The sequence below is a fragment of the Dryobates pubescens genome, chromosome 26 (genome assembly GCF_014839835.1).
Source record: "Dryobates pubescens isolate bDryPub1 chromosome 26, bDryPub1.pri, whole genome shotgun sequence".
Lineage (NCBI taxonomy): Eukaryota > Metazoa > Chordata > Aves > Piciformes > Picidae > Dryobates > Dryobates pubescens.
Window position 1 is genome coordinate 467159 of NC_071637.1, and position 19387 is coordinate 486545.

Here is a 19387-nt window from a genome sequence, read left to right on the forward strand (position 1 = left end):
CTCCACCCAGGCATCCAGCCCCTGGCCCTGGGCACTCTCACCTTGGCTCAGGGAGCACCAGGAGAGCATTTGCAGCGTGTCTCTGCTGGTGCAGCTTTGTCTACAGCAGCACTGCCTGCCCCATATGGATCCTGCCCCTCTCCTGGGGACAGCCTGTGCCAGCTTCCCCCTCTCTGTGCCAGGGCCTGGCTGTGCTGCCTTTCTTCTCCTTTCTCTTGCCTCTCCTCTACCTTGCACTGTGGGGAGGCAGCAGGGAAGGAAGCTGCTCTCCAGGTGTTCCACATTCCAGTTTAGCAGCATGAAGGGGAAGGAGGATGCTTGGCAGGATGTCCTTTGAATCTGATGCCCCAGTTTGGAGTGTGCCCTGCCTCTGCAGAGAGCCCACAGGGGCTGCCACAGCTCCTGCTCCCGTGGGCCCCACGCAGGCCATGTGTTCCAGAGTCTGCAGAGGCAAGCAGGGGCCCCTGGGGATCTGCAGGAGGAGTGCAGGTGCTGCAGGTGCTCCTCAGCAGCCTTCAGGCACAGCAGCTTGTGCCACAGTCCCTGAAGCTCTGTGATGGGGGTGAAGAGCCCAGGGCACCTCCCCTTGTCAAGGGGCAGACCACGATGGTGGCCACTGCAGCACCTCCATGGTCCTGGCAGATGCTGAGCCTCTGAGCTCTGAAGCCAATCTGTGTGCTACAGACAGGGCAAAGTGGAACCCAGGGCTGGCTTGTGCTGCACCTCAGCCTGGCACAGAGACACTCAGGAGGCTCCTTGCAGCTGCAGGAGCCTTGCTGCTCTCTGTGCAGCTCTCCCAGGGGCAGGCTCAGCTCTGCCCTTGCTGCTCTCCCAGGGGCAGGCTCAGCTCTGTCCTTGCTGCAGCTCTCCCAGGGGCAGGCTCAGCTCTGCCCTTGCTGCTCTCCCAGGGGCAGGCTCAGCTCTGCCCTTGCTGCAGCTCTCCCAGGGGCAGGCTCAGCTCTGCCCTTGCTGCAGCTCTCCCAGGGGCAGGCTCAGCTCTGCCCTTGCTGCAGCTCTCCCAGGGGCAGGCTCAGCTCTGCCCTTGCTGCAGCTCTCCCAGGGGCAGGCTCAGCTTTGCCCTTGCTGCTCTCCCAGGGGCAGGCTCAGCTCTGCCCTTGCTGCTCTCTGTGCAGCTCTCCCAGGGGCAGGCTCAGCTTTGCCCTTGCTGCAGCTCTCCCAGGGGCAGGCTCAGCTCTGCCCTTGCTGCTCTCTGTGCAGCTCTCCCAGGGGCAGGCTCAGCTTTGCCCTTGCTGCAGCTCTCCCAGGGGCAGGCTCAGCTTTGCCCTTGCTGCTCTCCCAGGGGCAGGCTCAGCTCTGCCCTTGCTGCAGCTCTCCCAGGGGCAGGCTCAGCTCTGTCCTTGCTGCTCTCTGTGCAGCTCTCCCAGGGGCAGGCTCAGCTCTGCCCTTGCTGCCTCTCCCAGGGGCAGGCTCAGCTCTGTCCTTGCTGCTCTCTGTGCAGCTCTCCCAGGGGCAGGCTCAGCTCTGCCCTTGCTGCAGCTCTCCCAGGGGCAGGCTCAGCTCTGCCCTTGCTGCTCTCTGTGCAGCTCTCCCAGGGGCAGGCTCAGCTCTGCCCTTGCTGCAGCTCTCCCAGGGGCAGGCTCAGCTCTGCCCTTGCTGCTCTCTGTGCAGCTCTCCCAGGGGCAGGCTCAGCTCTGCCCTTGCTGCAGCTCTCCCAGGGGCAGGCTCAGCTCTGCCCTTGCTGCTCTCTGTGCAGCTCTCCCAGGGGCAGGCTCAGCTCTGCCCTTGCTGCAGCTCTCCCAGGGGCAGGCTCAGCTCTGTCCTTGCTGCTCTCCCAGGGGCAGGCTCAGCTCTGTCCTTGCTGCTCTCTGTGCAGCTCTCCCAGGGGCAGGCTCAGCTCTGTCCTTGCTGCAGCTCTCCCAGGGGCAGGCTCAGCTCTGCCCTTGCTGCAGCTCTCCCAGGGGCAGGCTCAGCCCTGCCCATGGTGGTTTGCTTGGTGTGAAGGGGGTGGGAGCAGGAGGATGCCCAGGCTGAGAGCCTATGTAGGTGGCTGCTGGCACAGAGGGCCTGGGGGTGCACCCTGCCCAGCTGGCTGCACAGGAGGAGGCAGTGGTCAGTGGAGGTGCTGTGGCAGGCTGCAGGCTGGTGCTCTGCTCTCTGCCTGGCCTGGCTCCATGCACAGCTCCTCAGGGCAGGCATGTGGAGCTCAGGCACGTGTCTGGGAGCTGAGCTCTGCTGACAGGCTCCTGCAAGCAGAGTGACCCTCGCACAGCAGCAGCAGCAGCTCCCGGCTCCTCTGCTGCCCGTGGCATCAGCTGGCTGTGAAGGGCAGAGCAAAGGAGGTGGCACACAGAGGCTTCCAGGCCTGAGCTGTGCCTGGGCAGTGCCCCAGGCAGAGGGAGCAGAGGGGAGAGCCGAGGGGGAGCCCCCGGAGCTGGGCAGGGCCGGGAGGGCTGAGCTGCTCGCACGGCTTGGTGAGGGCCGGGGGGAGAGAGGCTCTGGCTTCCACCCACAGGTGTGCCAGCTGTGCCACGCAGCCCAGCCTGGCACACACACACATGCAGCACACGTGAGCATGCAGGGGGGCATGCAGCATGCGGCATGCAGCCAGGCTCCGGTGCAGAGCCACCTGCAGCGGGCAGCCCCTGCCCCCTCCAGGCCCACAGCCCTCCTGCTGTCCCAGGGAGCAAGCTGGAACCCAGGCTGCCTCCTGCCAGGGCAGCCTCTGCCAGGGCAGCCTCTGCCAGGGGCCTGGGCCGGCTCCCTGCCCCGTGGCAGCGCTGTGGGGCTGGCAGGAGGGCAGCCAGCAGCTGCAGCGTGGCTGGCACTGAATGGGGCACCCATGCTGGGACTGGCATGTGGTGTGGGGGTACTAGGGGTTCAGGAAGTGTCACCAGTGCCCTCTGCCTGGGGTGCAGCAGGGGAAGGCTGCCTGTGGCGTGGCTCTGTGCCCTGGGAGCCCCAGCACTGCCACTGTTGGTACCCACAGGCAGGGGCCTGAGCCTGCCCCTGGGGCAGAAGTGCTGCTCAGCTCTGCCTGCTCCTGTGCAGCCCTCCCTGGGGCAGCTCTCACTCCAAGGAGCTCCTCAGCCACTGGGATCCTGACCCCTCTGCCCCTTCCCTCACACTGCCAGCCACAGGGGGGTCCGTGGGGAGGGGAGGAGAGGGAAGGGGCAGCACAGCCTCCTCCTTCCCTGGGACAGTGCTGTGGGGACAGTGCTGTGGCACCCTGGGGACTGCTCCTGACAGATCCTCCGCTTGGCTGGGCCTGGAGCTGGGTGATCACCACTCTCAGCTCCAGGGAATGGGTCTGGAAGTATCCCATGCACCCTCTACAGTCCCCAGTGAGCCCCAAGACTAATGGGGCTGGGGAGGTGAGTGCCTTGGGGGCTTACCCCAGCCTGGAGGCTGAGTGGGTTCTGTTTGTCTTCATCCCACTTCTTCTGCCCTCCCTCACATGAGAGGCACTTCTGCCCTCCCTCACATGAGAGGCACTTCTGCCCTGCCTCACATCACAGGGCACTTCTGCCCTGCCTCACATCACAGGGCACTTCTGCCCTGCCTCACATCACAGGGCACTTCTGCCCTCCCTCACATCACAGGGCACTTCTGCCCTCCCTCACATGAGAGGCACTTCTGCCCTGCCTCACATCACAGGGCACTTCTGCCCTCCCTCACATCACAGGGCACTTCTGCCCCTCTGGGACCCACCAGGCACTCCTCCTCTGCAGCAGGGCAGAGCCTCCACGCTGCCCAAGCTCCAGGCTCTGTGGGCAGGTAGATGCCCAGGGTCCCTCAGCCTGGCACAGGCAGGGGGTGGGCTGCCCTGGCTGCAGGGGGGAGGGGCAGGGGACACATGGCCTTGCAAAAAGATGTTTTCCACACACCAGGCTCCAGAGGTGACTTCCCCATCCCCAGCTGAGTGCCCTTCTCCTGCTGGGGATGGGTCTGGATACAACTGTCCCATCCTCCCCTGAGGGCCCTGTGCCCTCTGCCCTGCCCCCCTCGGGGGCATCTGGGTGCCAGCTCAGTCTGTGACCTTTCAGTTCCTGGACTGGTTCCCCAGCTCTGGGGTTTTCTGCTGAGAGGCTGCCAGCTGCAGGGCTGCCTGGGGAGGCCCCCAGTGCCCCTCCAGCCATGCCAACAGGGGCTGCTGGCTGCTCCCACACTGAGGCTGGTGGTGCAGGCTGCTGACTCTGTGTGGTGCCCCCAGGAGGGGCAGGGTGGGGAGGGGGCTGGGCAGCAGCTTGCCCTCAACAGAGGCCACGGTCAGCCCGGGGCTGAGGGGCTGGTCCCTGCTCTGGGGGGGGCTCACTTGATGGCAGCAGGGTGGCCTCTGTGTCCTCCCAGCCTGGCAGTGAGGCTGCCCAGCTGCTGCCCAGGCTCTCAGCACCCAGCTGTGCCCACAGCCCTCTGCTGGGCAGGCAGGAAACGGAGGCTCATGGCTCGGGTGGGGAGCAACCAGCAGGGCAGCCTCCTGCCCCCGGCTGTGGCCAGACCCCAGGAGGTGAGGGCCTGCTGGGGCCAGGGGTGGGCACCAGGGCTGCTCTGCTGGGCTCTGCTGCTGCCCCTGGGCAGGGGGAGACGGTGCCAGCAGCTGCTGTGTCCTGAGAGGGGGCACAGCAAGAGAAATCAGCATTTTCCCTGCTGCCATGCCTGCCAGGGGAAGTCTGAGCTCTGCTTTGCAGCCCCAGCCAGGGCGGCCCGGGGCAGCTCTGCACTACAAAGGGCGATGGAGACTCAGACCCTCCCCTCCTCCCCCCCACCCCCAGCCCTGCCTGATTCACCCCCAGCCCTCCCTGGGGCCCGGGCAGGTTTCTGCTCCTCAGGCACCGCCTCTGGAAGCCACTCTTGGTGACCAGGGCTTCGAACCGGCGCCGGCCATGCAGGCTTCTGCCGTGCAAAGCAGGGCAGCTGGCACTGCCCTGCCGGCCCCACTGCCCTGCCCGGGGGTGGCAAGCAGCAGGGGCAGCCATGCCCTGCCCGGGGGTGGCAAGCAGCAGGGGCAGCCATGCCCTGCCCGGGGGTGGCAAGCAGCAGGGGCAGCCATGCCCTGCCTGGGGGTGGGAAGCAGCAGGGGCAGCCATGCCCTGCCTGGGGGTGGGCAAGCAGCAGGGGCAGCCATGCCCTGCAGAGCTGCAGGTCCTACCAGCACTCCAGGGAAGCTCTGTAGAGCAGGGCTTACTGGGCACGCCGGCACGTCCTGGTGATGCGTGAAGACAAGGGGGGAAGCATTAATCACCAGTGCTGGCCCCGGGGTGCCAGCGCTGCTGTGCCAGCCCTCGCCCCCTGGCATGCCCTGGGCGCTCAGTACCCGCAGCTGTGTGTGAGCAGCTGGGTGCCCGGCTGCCCAGACCTCCACCCCGGCGCCGGCAGGGTCTGGGCAGGCAGCGGGGGCACGCTGGGGGCACGCTGCAGCGGTCACAGCAGAGGGTGTGGAGCGTGGGTGGCCTCCTCCCCACACCACCATGGGCCGGCATGGGGGCTGAGGGGGCCTGAGGGCAGTGCTGCAGCAAGGAGGAGCCACTGGCACCAGTGTGGAGCCAGGCCCTCGGGGGCTTTAAGCCTCCCCAGCCCCCTCCTGGCAGCGTGGCTTGAGGCAGCATCCGGACCAGCTGTTGCCAAGGGTCTGCTGGGCAGCAGGGCACCTGCTGAGGAGCTGCACCCCACTGGCACCAGTGTGGAGCTGTGGCAGTGTGTTCCCCAGGCCCTCGGGGGGTTTGAGCCTCCCCAGCCCCCTCCTGGCAGCGTGGCTTGAGGCAGCATCCGGACCAGCTGTTGCCAAGGGTCAGCAGGGCACCTGCTGAGGAGCTGCCCCTCGTCTTCCTGCGCCCTCAAGGGATAAACCCCCCCCCGGCTGCACCCACCTGCAGGTAGTGGTAGGCCAAGTCTTGGTGGCAGGACTTGGACTTGAGCAAGGCTTTGTCGATGGTGGCAGAGGCCTTCTGGCACACCTCCCGGGCGTGGCTGAGGGTCAGCGTGGACCAGGAGCCCCTCTTGATGTAGTTGGAGTCGCTGTTGATGGGGATGCTGGCGCAGGGGGTGACCTTGAGGTCGTTATTGCTCTTGGAGGATTTCAGCATGTGCTCGCTGATGGTGTTGTAGGCGTGCATGAAGTACTTGGGCTGGCTGTGGTCGGGCTGCCGGCCCAGCGTCATCAGCCCCATGGGGTTCCGGTAGCCGCCGGTGTCGCCGTCCAGGTTGTCGTCCGAGCTCCACCAGCCCGAGATGTTGGACCGGGTCCGGCGCTTGGGCTCCGCGGTCTTGGCCCGCTCCTTGCTCTTGCTCCTCCTGTTCTGCTTGCCTTCCTCCGCCCCCTTCTTGCCGTTGGCGTTGCCCTTGCCGGGGCCCTCCAGGGACTGGGACTTGGCGAAGAGCTTCTGGACGGAGTGGACGAGGTGCCGGATGCGGCCGGGGCTCTCGCTGCGGTGCTTGGCGTCGCCCCGCTGGAACTGCAGGGTGCTGAAGCCGTCGCGGTGGATGGGCAGCTGCTTCTCGAACTGGTCGAGCAGGTTGGCGGGCAGGCGGTTGATCTTGGTGGCCTGTGCGTGGCTGGGGAAGGGGCTGTCGTCCGGCACCTCGAAGTGGGAGTTGTAGTGGATGCGGGGGAAGGTGCTGCTGGTGGAGAGCTGGTTGTTGAGCGGCAGCAGGCAGTCGCCGTGCAGGGCGCCCGCCGCCGGGAACCGCGGGTCCATGGGGAAGGAGTCGGTGGGGCTGAGGAGGTAAGGGTTCCTGTCCTGGGGGGCATAAAGAGAGTCCTGGGGGGAGTCCAGGTTGTCGGAGAGGTGGCGACTTCTGTTATCCCCTAAGCCCTTCATGGTCCCGGTGCTTCCTAGACCATCGCTGGGGGGCGGCGCGGCAGAGCCCTCGCAGGAGCGCCAGCCCTGCTCCCCCGCAGACCTCGCTGCGCCTGGAGGGAGAGGAGAGCAGAGGAGAGAGGGCTCAGAGCCTGCCCGGAGCCCCTCTGGCAGCCCACTCCTCGCCAGGGCGACCCCGCTGCCCCGGCTCCGACGGGAAATGCCGGCCGGGGTAGGGGCTGGAGGGGAGAAGCAGCGGGGGAGAGAGAGGCCGCGGCAGGAGGGAGCAGAAGGAGCAAGCAGATCAGGGGCTGGAGAGAAGAGGGTCGAGGAGAGGAAGGATTTCTTCTCTGTGGCTGCAGCTGGAGTGCTTGTGTGTCTCGGTGCTCAGCCACAGGCTGCTTAAATGATGCTCTGCTCTTTCCTGGTCTCTGCACATGTTTATTTCATGGAGTCCCTTCCTCAGCCAGCAGAGCAGAGGCTGGCAGGGGCACTGCCAGCTAATCACTGTCCCTGCCTCGGTTTTTTCGGGGGGGGGGGGGGGAGCAGAGGGAAAAAACCCAATCTGCTGCCAGACACTGCAGAGAGGCCCTGCCCGAGCCAGGGGAGCCGTGGAGCAGAGCATCCCCTCCCCTGCACGCTGCCCCTGGGCTTTGTGGCTGCTGGGCAGGGGGCTGGCAGCCCTGCTGCGTGCTGTGTGCAGCTACACTAATGCAGTGTGATGCCAAACCTCTCCTCTGCAGCAGGTGCCCCACAGGTGGCACCTCCTGCCCCACAGGAGATGGTTTCAGTGGCTGTGCTGAGGGCAGAGGTGCTCCTGAGCAGCCAGAGCCTGACCTGGGAGGCTGTTTGCTGCTCACTTGATCTTTCCTTGCTCCTGGGGGGGCTTCCTCACCCTCCCAGCCTGGCCACCTGCCCCTTGCTACTGTCCCCTGCCACAGCAAGGGGCTGAGGCTGGCTCTCTGTGGCCCACTCAGGCAGCCCTGTGGGGTGGGCAGAGGGGACCAGCTGGACACAGAGGGGCAGGGGAGCTTCTCACTGAGGGTTTCTGTGGTGCCCTTAGCCTGTCCTGCTCAGCTGAGAGGGATCCTCATCTGCTCTGGGCTCTGTGGGGGTAAACAGACAAACTTTTGGGGGGCTGCTAAGAGGATTATTGCTGAGCTATGGATGAGCTGAGCTGCCAGGCAAGGAGCTGAGGTTCCATTCCCAAACCCTGTCTGAAACCCTGTGGGGTATAAACTAATCCTGACTCCCCTTGGCCTTCCAGTGTGGTTAGAATCACAGAGGCACAGAGCTGCCAGGGCTGGAAGGGAGCTCAAGGCTCAGCCAGCCCCAGCCCCCTGCCATGGGCAGGGACACCTCACACCACAGCAGGTTGCTCACAGCCACCTCCAGCCTGGCTGCAAACACCTCCAGCCAGGAGGCTTCCACCACCTCCCTGGGCAGCCTGTGCCAGGCTCTCACCACCCTCCTGGCCAACAACTTCTTCCTCACAGCCAAGCTCCAGCTCCCCACTTCTAGTGCTGCTCCATCCCCCCCAGTCCTGTCCCTCCCTCACACCCCAGAGCAGAGGGGCAGGATCCTCTCCCTCCACCTCTGCCAATGGGCACTGGCAGCCCAGAAGCAGCTCAGCTGCCCCTGGCCTTCTGGGCTGCCAGTGCCCATTGCTGGCTCCCTGTCCCAGGCCTGATTCCTGCCCCCCTCAGAGGTGTCCCAGACCCCTATCCCCCCCTCACACCCTCCAAAGTCCCTCCCCAGCTTGCTTGCAGCCCCCTGCAGCTCCTGCAAGGCCACCAGAAGCTCTCCTGGGAGCCTTCTCCTCTCCAGCCTGCACAACCCCAACTCTCTCAGGCTGTCTCCAGAGCAGCTCCAGCCCTCTGCTCCTCCTCCTGGCCCTGCTCTGGACACCTTCCAGCCCCTCCAGAGCCTTCCTGGCACAGAGGCTCCAGAACTGGCCCCAGAGCTGCAGCTGTGGGCTCAGCAGAGTGGAGCAGAGGGGCAGAATCCCCTCCCTGGCCCTGCTGGCCACACTTCTCTTGCTGCAGCCCAGGCTCTGCTTGGCTCTCTGGGCTGCAAGTGCTCCCTGCTGGCTGCTGCTGAGCTTCTCCTCCCCCAGCAACCCCAAGGCCTTTGCTCCAGGGCTGCTCTCCAGCCAGTCCCTGCCCAGCCTGTAGCAGTGCCTGGGATTGCCCTGCCCCAGCTGCAGGACCTTGCCCTTGGCCTTGTTGAACCTCCTGAGGTTGCCTTGGGCTCAGCTCTGCAGCCTGTGCAGGTCCCTCTGGATGGATCCTTCCCTCCAGCTGTCAGCTGCAGCACACAGCTTGGTGCTGAGGGAGCCTCAGTGCCTCTCTCCATGGCACCAACAAAGATGTTAACCAAGCCTGGTGCCAGCACTGAGCCCTGGGGGACTCCACTTGGCCATGGGCCATTGGCAGCCACCCTTTAGTTGCTCATTTGCTTTTTGGTTTAGCCTGAGTGGAGCTTCAAGGCCAGCACTGAGGCCTGCTGCAGGTAGCAGGCTCTGGAGGATGGAGGCCTGCACCCCTCTGCTCTGGTTTGGTTTTACTTACATCCAGGGCCCCACACCATGGACATGAGGCTGCAAGCTGCCCCTGGCTGAGGTGGAGGAGCTGCTCTGGGAGCTGGGACTGCAGGAGCTGTGCAGAAGAGCCAGTCCCCAGCACTGGGATGCTCCAATGCTCCCCCTGGGAGGGACAAGAGTGCCTGGACCCTCAGAGCCTCCAGTGAGCCTGGGAGAGAGCAAGCCATCATTTCCTTGGCCCTGCAGACAAGGAGGACAATGGTTTGGCCCTGTGGGAAGCAGAGCTGCTAGCCTGGGCCTGTTCAGCCACAAGTGAGGCTCTAGGCTCCCTGGGGAGCTTGTCCTGAGCAGCCTCTGGTCAGCCACAGCAGCTGGGAGCAGCTGGCTGCAGGGAGCAGCCTCAGCAATCACTGCAGGGCAGCAGCAGCCCTTGCTCAGACAGCTGTGGGAGCACACAGAGCAGGAGGGCAGTGCTCCCCAGCTGCTGTGGCCTTCCAGGTCTCCATCTCACCCTGGCACTCCCAGGGGCTGGCTGAGCAAAGCTGCTCCTGCTGGAGTGAGCTTGCAAGGGCAGCCTGGGACCCATCCTGACAGCCTCCTGCCCTCCCCCACCATGAATCCTGCTCCCTGGGGTGCTGTGGCTGCCCCATGGGAGCTCACCAGGCACACTGCTGGGCACTGTGGAGCTGAGGCACCCTCAGCAAGTCTGCAGGGGGCACCAAGCCCTGTGGCCCAGCTGACAATGCTGGAGGGAAGGATCCAGCCAGAGGACCCTGGGCAGGCTGCAGAGCTGAGCCTGAGCCAACCTCAGGAAGCTCAACAAGGCCCAGGGCAAGGTCCTGCAGCTGGCTCAGGGCAATCCCAGGCACAGCTCCAGGCTGGGCAGGAAGTGGCTCCAGAGCAGTGCTGAGGAGAAGGCCTTGGGGCTGTCAGGGGGTGACAAAGTGCCCAGGAGCCAGCAGTGGTCCCTGGCAACCCAGAGCCAGCTGAGTGCTGAGCTGCAGCCAGAGCAGGGAGAGCAGCAGCACAGGGAGGGGATTCTGCCCCTCTGCTCTGCTCTGCTCAGCCTCCACCTGCAGCACTGCCTCCAGCTCTGGGAACCCCAGCACAGGAAAGACCTGGAGCTGCTGGAGAGGCTCCAGAGGAGGCCACAGAGATGCTCAGAGGCTGCAGAGCCTCCCCTGTGGGGCCAGGCTGGGAGAGTTGGGGCTGTGCAGCCTGGAGAAGAGAAGGCTCCAGGGAGAGGAGGAAGAAATTGTTGGCAGTGAGGCTGGGGAGAGCCTGGCACAGGCTGCCCAGGGAGGCTGTGGCTGCCCCCTCCCTGGGAGGTGCTCAGGACCAGGCTGGATGAGGCCTTGAGCAGCCTGTGCTGGTGGGAGGGGTCCCTGCCCATGGCAGGGGCTGGAGCTGGCTGAGCTCTGAGCTCCCTCCCAGCCTATCATTTCCAGCTGCTCCCCAGCTCTGCTGAGCAGCTCCACAGCTCCCAGGGAGTTCTGTGACTCCATCCAGAGCTAGGTCCTGTTCCACCTCTCCTGCCTCTCACCTGCAGGAGCTGTCTGGCCCCTGGGCTGGCTCCTCTTGAGCTGCTGCTGGCCTGCACCCTGCAGCTGGTCCAGCTGCCTTCAGCTGCAGCCTGGTGCCCTGCTCAGGGGCCTGGCCTTTGGGGATGTGAGACAGGAGCTTCTGGCCCTTAGAGCTCTCCACCACACAGCCAGTGCCATGGGCTCCAGGGGTGAGGAGGTGGCTGCTGTCCTGCCCTGAGCTGGGGGAACTTTGATGCCACTGCTGCCCTTCCTGCCAAAGTACCCAGGGCAGTGTCAGCCTGGCCTGGTGCCCAGCTGCCCTGGGGCTGCCACCCTTTGCCCTTGTGCCCTTCAGCAGCTCGGTGCAGCAACCCCTCTGGAGTCCCTTGGTTGGATAGAGAAGGATGAGGTGGAGAAGGATGGGGTGGAGAGGGATGGGGTGGAGAGGGATGGGGTGGAGAGGGATGGGGTGGAGAAGGATGAGGTGGAGAGGGATGGGGTGGAGAGGGATGGGGTGGAGAGGGATGGGGTGGAGAGGGATGAGGTGGAGAGGGATGAGGTGGAGAGGGATGGGGTGGAGAGGGATGGGGTGGAGAGGGATGGGGTGGAGAGGGATGGGGTGGAGAGGGATGGGGTGGAGAGGGACAGGCTCCAGGCTGAGCCATCCATCTGGTGCTTTAAATTCCAGCTGGCCATGAATGGGCAAACTCAGCCCTGCCTGGCTTGGAGGGAAAGCTCTGCAGGTAGTGTGGAGCCTGAATGCTCCTTGAATCCCCCTGCCCTGCCCTGCCCAGCCCAGCCCAGCCCAGCCCTGCCCTGCCCTGCCCTGCCCTGCCCTGCCCTGCCCTGCCCAGCCCAGCCCAGCCAAGCCCTGCCCTGCCCTGCCCCGCCCTGCCCATCCCAGCCCATACCATCCCAGCCCTGCCCTGCCCTGCCCTGCCCAGCCCAGTCCATCCCAGCCCTGCCCTGCCTTGCCCTGCCCAGCCCATACCATCCCAGCCCTGCCCTGCCCCGCCCTGCCCAGCCCAGCCCAGCCCAGCCCTGCCCTGCCCTGTCCAGCCCTGCCCTGCCCTGCCCAGCCCAGCCCAGCCAAGCCCTGCCCTGCCCAGCCCTGCCCTGCCCAGCCCAGCCCTGTCCTGCCCTGCCCTGCCCTGCCTTGCCCTGCCCCGCCCTGCCCATCCCAGCCCATACCATCCCAGCCCTGCCCTGCCCCGCCCTGCCCAGCCCAGCCCAGCCAAGCCCTGCCCTGTCCAGCCCTGCCCAGCCCTGCCCAGCCCTGCCCAGCCCAGCCCTGTCCTGCCCTGCCCAGCCCTGCCCCGCCCTGCCCTGCCCTGCCCAGCCCAGCCCTGCCCCGCCCTGCCCCGCCCCTCTGGCTGAAGCCCAGGTGCTGCAGCTCTGCTGTCTCAGTGCTCAGTCCCCAGCAGCCAGCTCTCCCTGCAGCTCACCTGGTGGCAGAAGGGGTTGGGGACCTCTCTGTGGAGCCTGCACACAGCTCCTTAGCCCTCAGCTGAGCTCAGTGCTGCCTTGCAGCCCTGGGAGCCTTGCTGCTTGCCTGGGCTCTCCTGCTTGCTCTTCAGGACCTCTCTGCTGGGGCCCAGCAGCTGCTGCCCCCTGGGCTGGTGGGGAGGGCCAAGGTCTGCCAAGCCACCCCAGAGCAGGCAGCAAAGAGGTTTTCTTCCTGATGTGCAGCTCCAGGGAGCTTCTCCTCCCCCTCTGCCCTGCCCTGGTGAGCCCACAGCTGCAGCACTGTGTCCAGCTCTGGGCTCCCCAGTTCCAGAGGGACAGAGATCTGCTGGAGAGAGTCCAACAGAGGCTGTGAGGATGCTGAGGGGCCTGGAACAGCTGATGGGGGAAGGCTGAGAGCCCTGAGCTGCTTAGCCTGGAGAAGAGCAGCCTGAGAGAGCTGAGCAAGGGTCACAAACAGCTGCAGGGTGGTGCCAAGCAGCAGGGGCCAGGCTCTGCTCAGGGCTCTCCTGGGACAGGACAAGGAGCAGGGGACACAAACTGCAGCCCAGGAGGTTCCAGCTCAGCATGAGAGAAACTGCTCTGGTGTGAGGCTGCTGGAGCCTGGAGCAGGCTGCCCAGGGGGGTTGTGGAGTCTCTGCTCTGGAGGCTTTCCAGCCCCAGCTGGCTGTGCTCTGTGTGCCCTGCCCTGGGGGATGCTGCTCTGGCAGGGGCTTGGGCTGGATGGTCTCTGGAGCTCCCTCCCAACCCCTTCCCTGCTACCCTGCCCATCCCTGGAGGTTTGTAAGGCCAGGCTGGATGTGGCTCTGAGTAACCTGCCCAGATGAGGAGGGGTGGGCATGGCCTGCATCCCCCTCCCCTAGGTGCTCTGAGTGCTGCTGGCTGCTGCTGTGCCCCCAGGCCTCCAAAGCTTTGCTCAGGGCAGGTGTTCCTGTGGCCTGCAAGTGCAGATGAAGCTGGGCAGGTCCAGATGAAGCCAGGTGGCTGCTGCTGAAGCTAGGGGGGCCCCTGCCTGCCTTTGGGATGCAGGATGGAGATGCTTCCCAGCAGTGCCTTTGCTCAGTGCTGGAGACAAAGCAGCTCACACCCCAGTGGGTCCTGGGGCAAGGGGAAATGAGAGGGGAAGAGGCAGCAGCTCCCTCTGCCATTGCTTCCACCAGAGAGCCCAGGCCCTGTCTGCAGCCTGCTGTGTGCCCAGAGCTGCCTTGCCTTTGTCTCAAACTAGGTCAGTGTGGAGGTGTGATGCTGCTGCAGCAGCTGGGGCTGCATTTCATAACCTGCTGGTGCTGAGGAGTGTGTTGCATGAGAGCTGCCACTGAAGCCTCCTCTCCAGGTCTCCTTCCCCAGCCTCCTCCCTCCTGCTCTGCCCTCTCTCATCTCTCTCTGTCCACCCCCTGCCCACCCCTGGAGCATCCCAAAGTCCTCCCAGGGCCATACTGTACCTCTCACAGCTTGCTGGGCTTGGGAACTAGGCCAGGTTCAGCATCCTGTGCACCTTGTGTCCCTCTGGGCTCCAGAGCTGTCTCTCATGAAGACCTAGCAGGCAGAAAGCAGAGGTCACAGAGTGCAGGCTGCTGTCCTCCTGTCCAACAGCCCTGCTGCAGCGAGGGCACAGCAGTGCTGCCTGCAGCCAGGCTCTCCCCACACAGCCACACAGCACAGGCAAGGGAAGGGGCAGGGGCAGCACCCATGGGAGAGGAGCTGCAGGTGGGCTGGAAATCAGCCAGGTGGGGAGGAGAGCAGCAAAGTGCCTGGACAGGGCTGGGGGGAAGCCCTTTGGTGGGGAGGTTCTCCTTGGCTTTCCTTCCCCTTGGTTTTCCTTCCCCTTGGCTTTCCTTCCCCTTGGCTTTCCTTCCCCTTGGCTTTCCTTCCCCTTGGCTTTCCTTCCCCTGCTTCTTTGCCACGAAACAAACCCTGGGGGAATCCCCTCGTGGCCATGGCTCTGCTGCAAGCCTTGGCCCTGGTTCTGTGGCCCTCTGTGCCTCATCCTCAGAGCACTTTGCTCTGAGCCACAGGAGAGCAGAGTCTGGGAAGGCAGAAGGGACAATCCTGGGGATAAAGCTCCTGACTTGGGGTGTGAGGGAGGGACAGGACTGGGGGGGATGGAGCAGAACTAGAAGTGGGGAGATGGAGCTTGGCTGTGAGGAAGAAGTTGTTGGCCAGGAGGGTGGTGAGAGCCTGGCACAGGCTGCCCAGGGAGGTGGTGGCAGCCTCCTGCCTGGAGGTGTTTGCAGCCAGGCTGGAGGTGGCTGTGAGCAACCTGCTGTGGTGTGAGGTGTCCCTGCCCATGGCAGGGGGTTGGGGCTGGCTGAGCCTTGGGGTCCCTTCCAGCCCTGGCAGTTCCATGGTTCTGTGATGTCCAGGCTGAACCAGCTGCCCATGAGTCACCATCAGATCTCTGCTTCCTTCTGCCAGGCCCTGGAACCAGAGCCCTGATTACAGGGCAAGCCTGGAGGAAGCCAGCTGATTATTGACAAGGCTAATGAGAATGAGTCCTGCCTCCAGCTCCTCCTCCTCACGTGGGAGCAGCATCCCAGGGCCAGGGGATGGTAGAAGCATGGTGGGGGGCTGCTGAGCTGGGCCTTGGCACTAGCCAGGAGGTTGTGAGCTTCCTTTGCTGCTCACCTGACAATCAAGAGTTGAAAGGTACCCAGAAGTGCAGTGCCCCTTTCTGGAACCACAGCAAGGGAGGGATGGGAAGGGAGCTCCAGCAATCACCCAGCCCAAGCCCCCTGCCAGAGCAGGGCACCCAGGGCAGGGCACACAGAGCACAGCCTGCTGGGGCTGGAAAGCCTCCAGAGCAGAGACTCCACAACCCCCCTGGGCAGCCTGCTCCAGGCTCCAGCAGCCTCACACCAGAGAAGTTTCTCTCATGCTGAGCTGGAACCTCCTGGGCTGCAGTTTGTGTCCCCTGCTCCTTGTCCTGTCCCAGGAGAGCACTGAGCAGAGCCTGGCCCCTGCTGCTTGGCACCACCCTGCAGCTGTTTGTGACCCTTGCTCAGCTCTCTCAGGCTGCTCTTCTCCAGGCTAAGCAGCTCAGGGCTCTCAGCCTTTCCTTCCCCATCTCCATGCAGGCCTCCTGCCCTGTGCTGGCCAAGGCTGAGCCCAGGGAGCAGATGGAGCCTGGAGCTCCAGCCCTGTGCCAGGAGGGCTGCAAAGCCTTTGGTGCTCTGCCAGGCAGCTGCTGCTTCTCCCCCAGCCTGCAGCCCTTTGGCTGTCTTCTTGCAAACAGGGAGGGCTGTCAGGGCTGGTCCTACCTCAGGGTCTCACAGCCAGCCCAGGCCAGGGGACAGGGCAGCTCTCCAGGGTGGACCAGCAGAGCCCAGTTAGCCCCTTGCAGGCCAGCAGCTCTCAAGGGGTCCCTGCCCATGGCAGGGGGGTTGGAACTGGATGGTCCTTGAGGCCCCTTCCACCCCTGGCAGCTCTGTGCTTGCAGGAGTGCAGTGCTCCACACAGCAGCCTGCAGCTCAGTGCAGAGCCAGGGGGGAGCAAACCACCCCAGGGAGCAGCTCCTGCTGCACAGCTGTGGAAACCCTGAGCCTCCTGCAGCAGCTGGGGCCAGTGGTGCTGGGGAGTGCTGCAGCAAGGGGATGAGCCCTGCTAGGGGAAAATCCAGCACCAGCACCTGGAGGGAGCTGGGGCAGGAGAGAGGGAAGGACACTCCTGGGGACAGGGAGAGACCTGCAGCCCTCTGAGCTCTGCCCAGAGCCAGCTCCTGTGGCATGAACCCTGAGAGCTGAGCTGAGCCCAGAGCTGCCCTGCCTGCCCCTCCAGCTGACCACATCTCCTCTTTTCCAGGCCTGGAGACCTCCACACCCCTGGGCAGCTTCCCCCTCACTGGGCTGCACAGGCTGGGGGGCAGGCATCAGGAGGTCACCCCAGGCCACCCCAAAAGCAGCTCCAGGGCTGACTGCCTGGATCAGGATGTGGGATGGAGGGAGATGAGGACCAGGCTCGGCTCCAGGCTGCAGAGATGCTTCCTGCCAGGCCTGCCTGGGCAGCCCCAGGGGAGTGCTGTGGGGGGAGCCTGGCCTCTGGCCCCTTGCAGGCTCCTGCAATAACTCAGAGCTGCTGTGGGGAAGGCAGAAATGAGCAGGAGGTCAATTCTCCATTTCCCAGCTGTGTGCAAGCAGCTTCTAGCAGGCAGCCTGGAAATAAATCTCCATCAGAGTAGTTAGCACTTAATTAACATCACTGCCTGCAGCACTGCCAGCCCAGGGAGAGCCACAGCTCAGCCCCTGCTGAGGAGCAGCGAGGTGGAGCTGGGGCACAGCTGGTGGCACTTCTGCAGCCTGGGATTTCAGCTCTGCTGCACAGGGTGCTGGGCTGGTGCTGCTCAGGCAGGGCAGCTCTGCCTCAGCTTCACAGAGCCACAGAAGTGTTCCAGCTGGAAAAGGCCTCCAGGACCAGGGAGTCCAGCACCAACCCAACCCCACCGTGGCCACCAAGCCATGGCCCCAAGAGCCATGGCCCAAGCTTCAGGAACTCCTCCAGGCATGGGGACTCCACCACCCAGTGTCCCCTGCCCTGCCCAGCTCAGCTCCCTGCTCTGGGTGCCTGAAGCCACTCAGTGTCCCCTGCCCAGCTCCCTGCTCTGGGTGTCTGAAGCCACTCAGTGTCCCCTGCCCAGCTCAGCTCCCTGCTCTGGGTGTCTGAAGCCACTCAGTGTCCCCTGCCCAGCTCAGCTCCCTGCTCTGGGTGTCTGAAGCCACTCAGTGTCCCCTGCCCAGCTCAGCTCCCTGCTCTGGGTGTCTGAAGCCACTCAGTGTCCCCTGCCCAGCTCAGCTCCCTGCTCTGGGTGCCTGAAGCCACTCAGTGTCCCCTGCCCAGCTCAGCTCCCTGCTCTGGGTGCCTGAAGCCACTCAGTGTCCCCTGCCCAGCTCAGCTCCCTGCTCTGGGTGTCTGAAGCCACTCAGTGTCCCCTGCCCAGCTCAGCTCCCTGCTCTGGGTGTCTGAAGCCACTCAGTGTCCCCTGCCCAGCTCAGCTCCCTGCTCTGGGTGCCTGAAGCCACTCAGTGTCCCCTGCCCAGCTCAGCTCCCTGCTCTGGGTGTCTGAAGCCACTCAGTGTCCCCTGCCCAGCTCAGCTCCCTGCTCTGGGTGTCTGAAGCCACTCAGTGTCCCCTGCCCAGCTCAGCTCCCTGCTCTGGGTGCCTGAAGCCACTCAGTGTCCCCTGCCCAGCTCCCTGCTCTGGGTGTCTGAAGCCACTCAGTGTCCCCTGCCCAGCTCAGCTCCCTGCTCTGGGTGCCTGAAGCCACCCAGTGTCCCCTGCCCAGCTCAGGTCCCTGCTCTGGGTGTCTGAAGCCACTCAGTGTCCCCTGCCCAGCTCAGCTCCCTGCTCTGGGTGCCTGAAGCCACTCAGTGTCCCCTGCCCAGCTCCCTGCTCTGGGTGCCTGAAGCCACTCAGTGTCCCCTGCCCAGCTCAGCTCCCTGCTCTGGGTGTCTGAAGCCACTCAGTGTCCCCTGCCCAGCTCAGCTCCCTGCTCTGGGTGCCTGAAGCCACTCAGTGTCCCCTGCCCAGCTCAGCTCCCTGCTCTGGGTGCCTGCCTGGCAGCAGTGCCTCATGCCTGCAGCCAAGGACAAGCATTCCCTCCTGCCAGAGGCGACACTGAGGTCCAGCAGCTGCCCAGGAGATGCTCTGCAGGGCTGCAGCTGGGTGCCAGCTTCCCACTCTCCCTGCCCTGGGCTGGGGTAGTTGAGTTGCTGCCCAGGAGCCAGAGAGCTGCTTCAGTTTGCTGGGTGGCAAGGAACAGGGCCAAGGTCTCCAGCAGGATGCTGATCCTAACCTGCAGCTGTGGGGCCACAGGATCACAGAGCTGCTGAGGCTGAGTCCTGGCTCTGAGCCACTCAGGACCCAGGGTAGGGAAGATATTTTACTCCTTTGAGCTCCTCCAGCCCAAGCACTCCCCCAGAGCTCCCAAAGCCTCCACTGCAGCTGAGCCACTGCCCCACAGCCCTCAGCACCACTTCCAGGCAGCTTTGAAACACCTCCAGGCCTGGGGACTCACAGCCTCAAGCTGTGCCAGGGAGGTTCAGGCTGGAGGTGAGGAAGAAATTCTTCCCAGCCAGAGAGATTGGCCCTGGGGCTGTGCTGCCCAGGGAGGTGGTGGAGTCCCCATCCCTGGAGGTGTTTAGGAAGAGCCTGGCTGAGGCCCTTGGTGCCATGGTTGAGCTGATCAGATGGTGCTGGGTTGGATTTGATGCTCTGGAAGCTCTTTTCCAACCTGGTGAACTCTGTGTTCTGTATTCTGACTCCACCACCTCCCTGGGCAGCCTGGGACCGTGCCTGAGAGCCCTTCTGGGTAGAGATTGCTCCTGTGATTCAGAACCTGTGCTGGGTTTGTGAGCCCCCCTCCTCCTTTTGCCCCCCAGCAGCCCCTGGAGCCTGTGTGCCTGCCCTCGTGGTGGGGCAGAGGCAGAGCAGCCCTGGGAGTAAATTACACAGAATGACAGAGAATAAACCAGGTTGGAAGAGACCTTCAAGATCATGGTGTCCAACCCCTCAACCAACCCAACACCACCTCAACAACTAACCCATGGCACCAAGCACCCCATCAAGTCTCCTCCTGAACACCTCCAGGGATGGTGACTCCACCACCTCCCCAGGCAGCACATCCCAAAGGGCAATCACTCTCTCTGTGCAGAACTTCTTCCTAACATCCAGCCTAAACCTCCCCTGGCACAGCTTGAGACTGTGTCCTCTTGTTCTGGTGCTGGCTGCCTGGCAGAAGAGCCCAACCCCCACCTGGCTCCAACCTCCCTGCAGGGAGTTGCAGAGAGCAAGAAGGTCTCCCCTGAGCCTCCTCTTCTGCAGGCTAAGCAACCCCAGCTCCCTCAGCCTCTCCTCCCAGGGCTGTGCCCCAGACCCCTCCCCAGCTTTGTTGCCCTTCTCTGGACACCTTCCAGCAGCTCAACCTCTTTCCTGACCTGAGGAGCCCAGAGCTGGCCACAGGACTCCAGGTGTGGGCTGAGCAGTGCTGAGCACAGGGCAGGATGAGCTCCCTGCTCCTGCTGGCCACACTCTTCCTGCTGCAGGCCAGGATGCCCTTGGCCTTCTTGGCCCCCTGGCACACTGCTGGCTCATGTTCAGCCTACCATCAACCA

The 19387-nt window shown here is 64.5% G+C and overlaps 1 protein-coding gene across 1 annotated transcript in view; it reads right to left on the reverse strand.

The window, feature by feature from the left end:
• Nucleotides 1–19387, reverse strand: part of DLGAP4 (DLG associated protein 4) — a 182316-nt gene that overhangs the window by 73876 nt on the left and 89053 nt on the right. Inside the window, exons 3-5 of the mRNA XM_054173383.1 lie at nt 13727–13820; nt 5826–6868; nt 5108–5161 (exon numbers count right to left, since the gene is read on the reverse strand). Of these exons, the coding sequence (XP_054029358.1) occupies nt 5108–5161; nt 5826–6776 (1005 nt within the window). The 5' untranslated portion in view covers nt 6777–6868; nt 13727–13820. The remainder of the gene's footprint in view (nt 1–5107; nt 5162–5825; nt 6869–13726; nt 13821–19387) is intronic.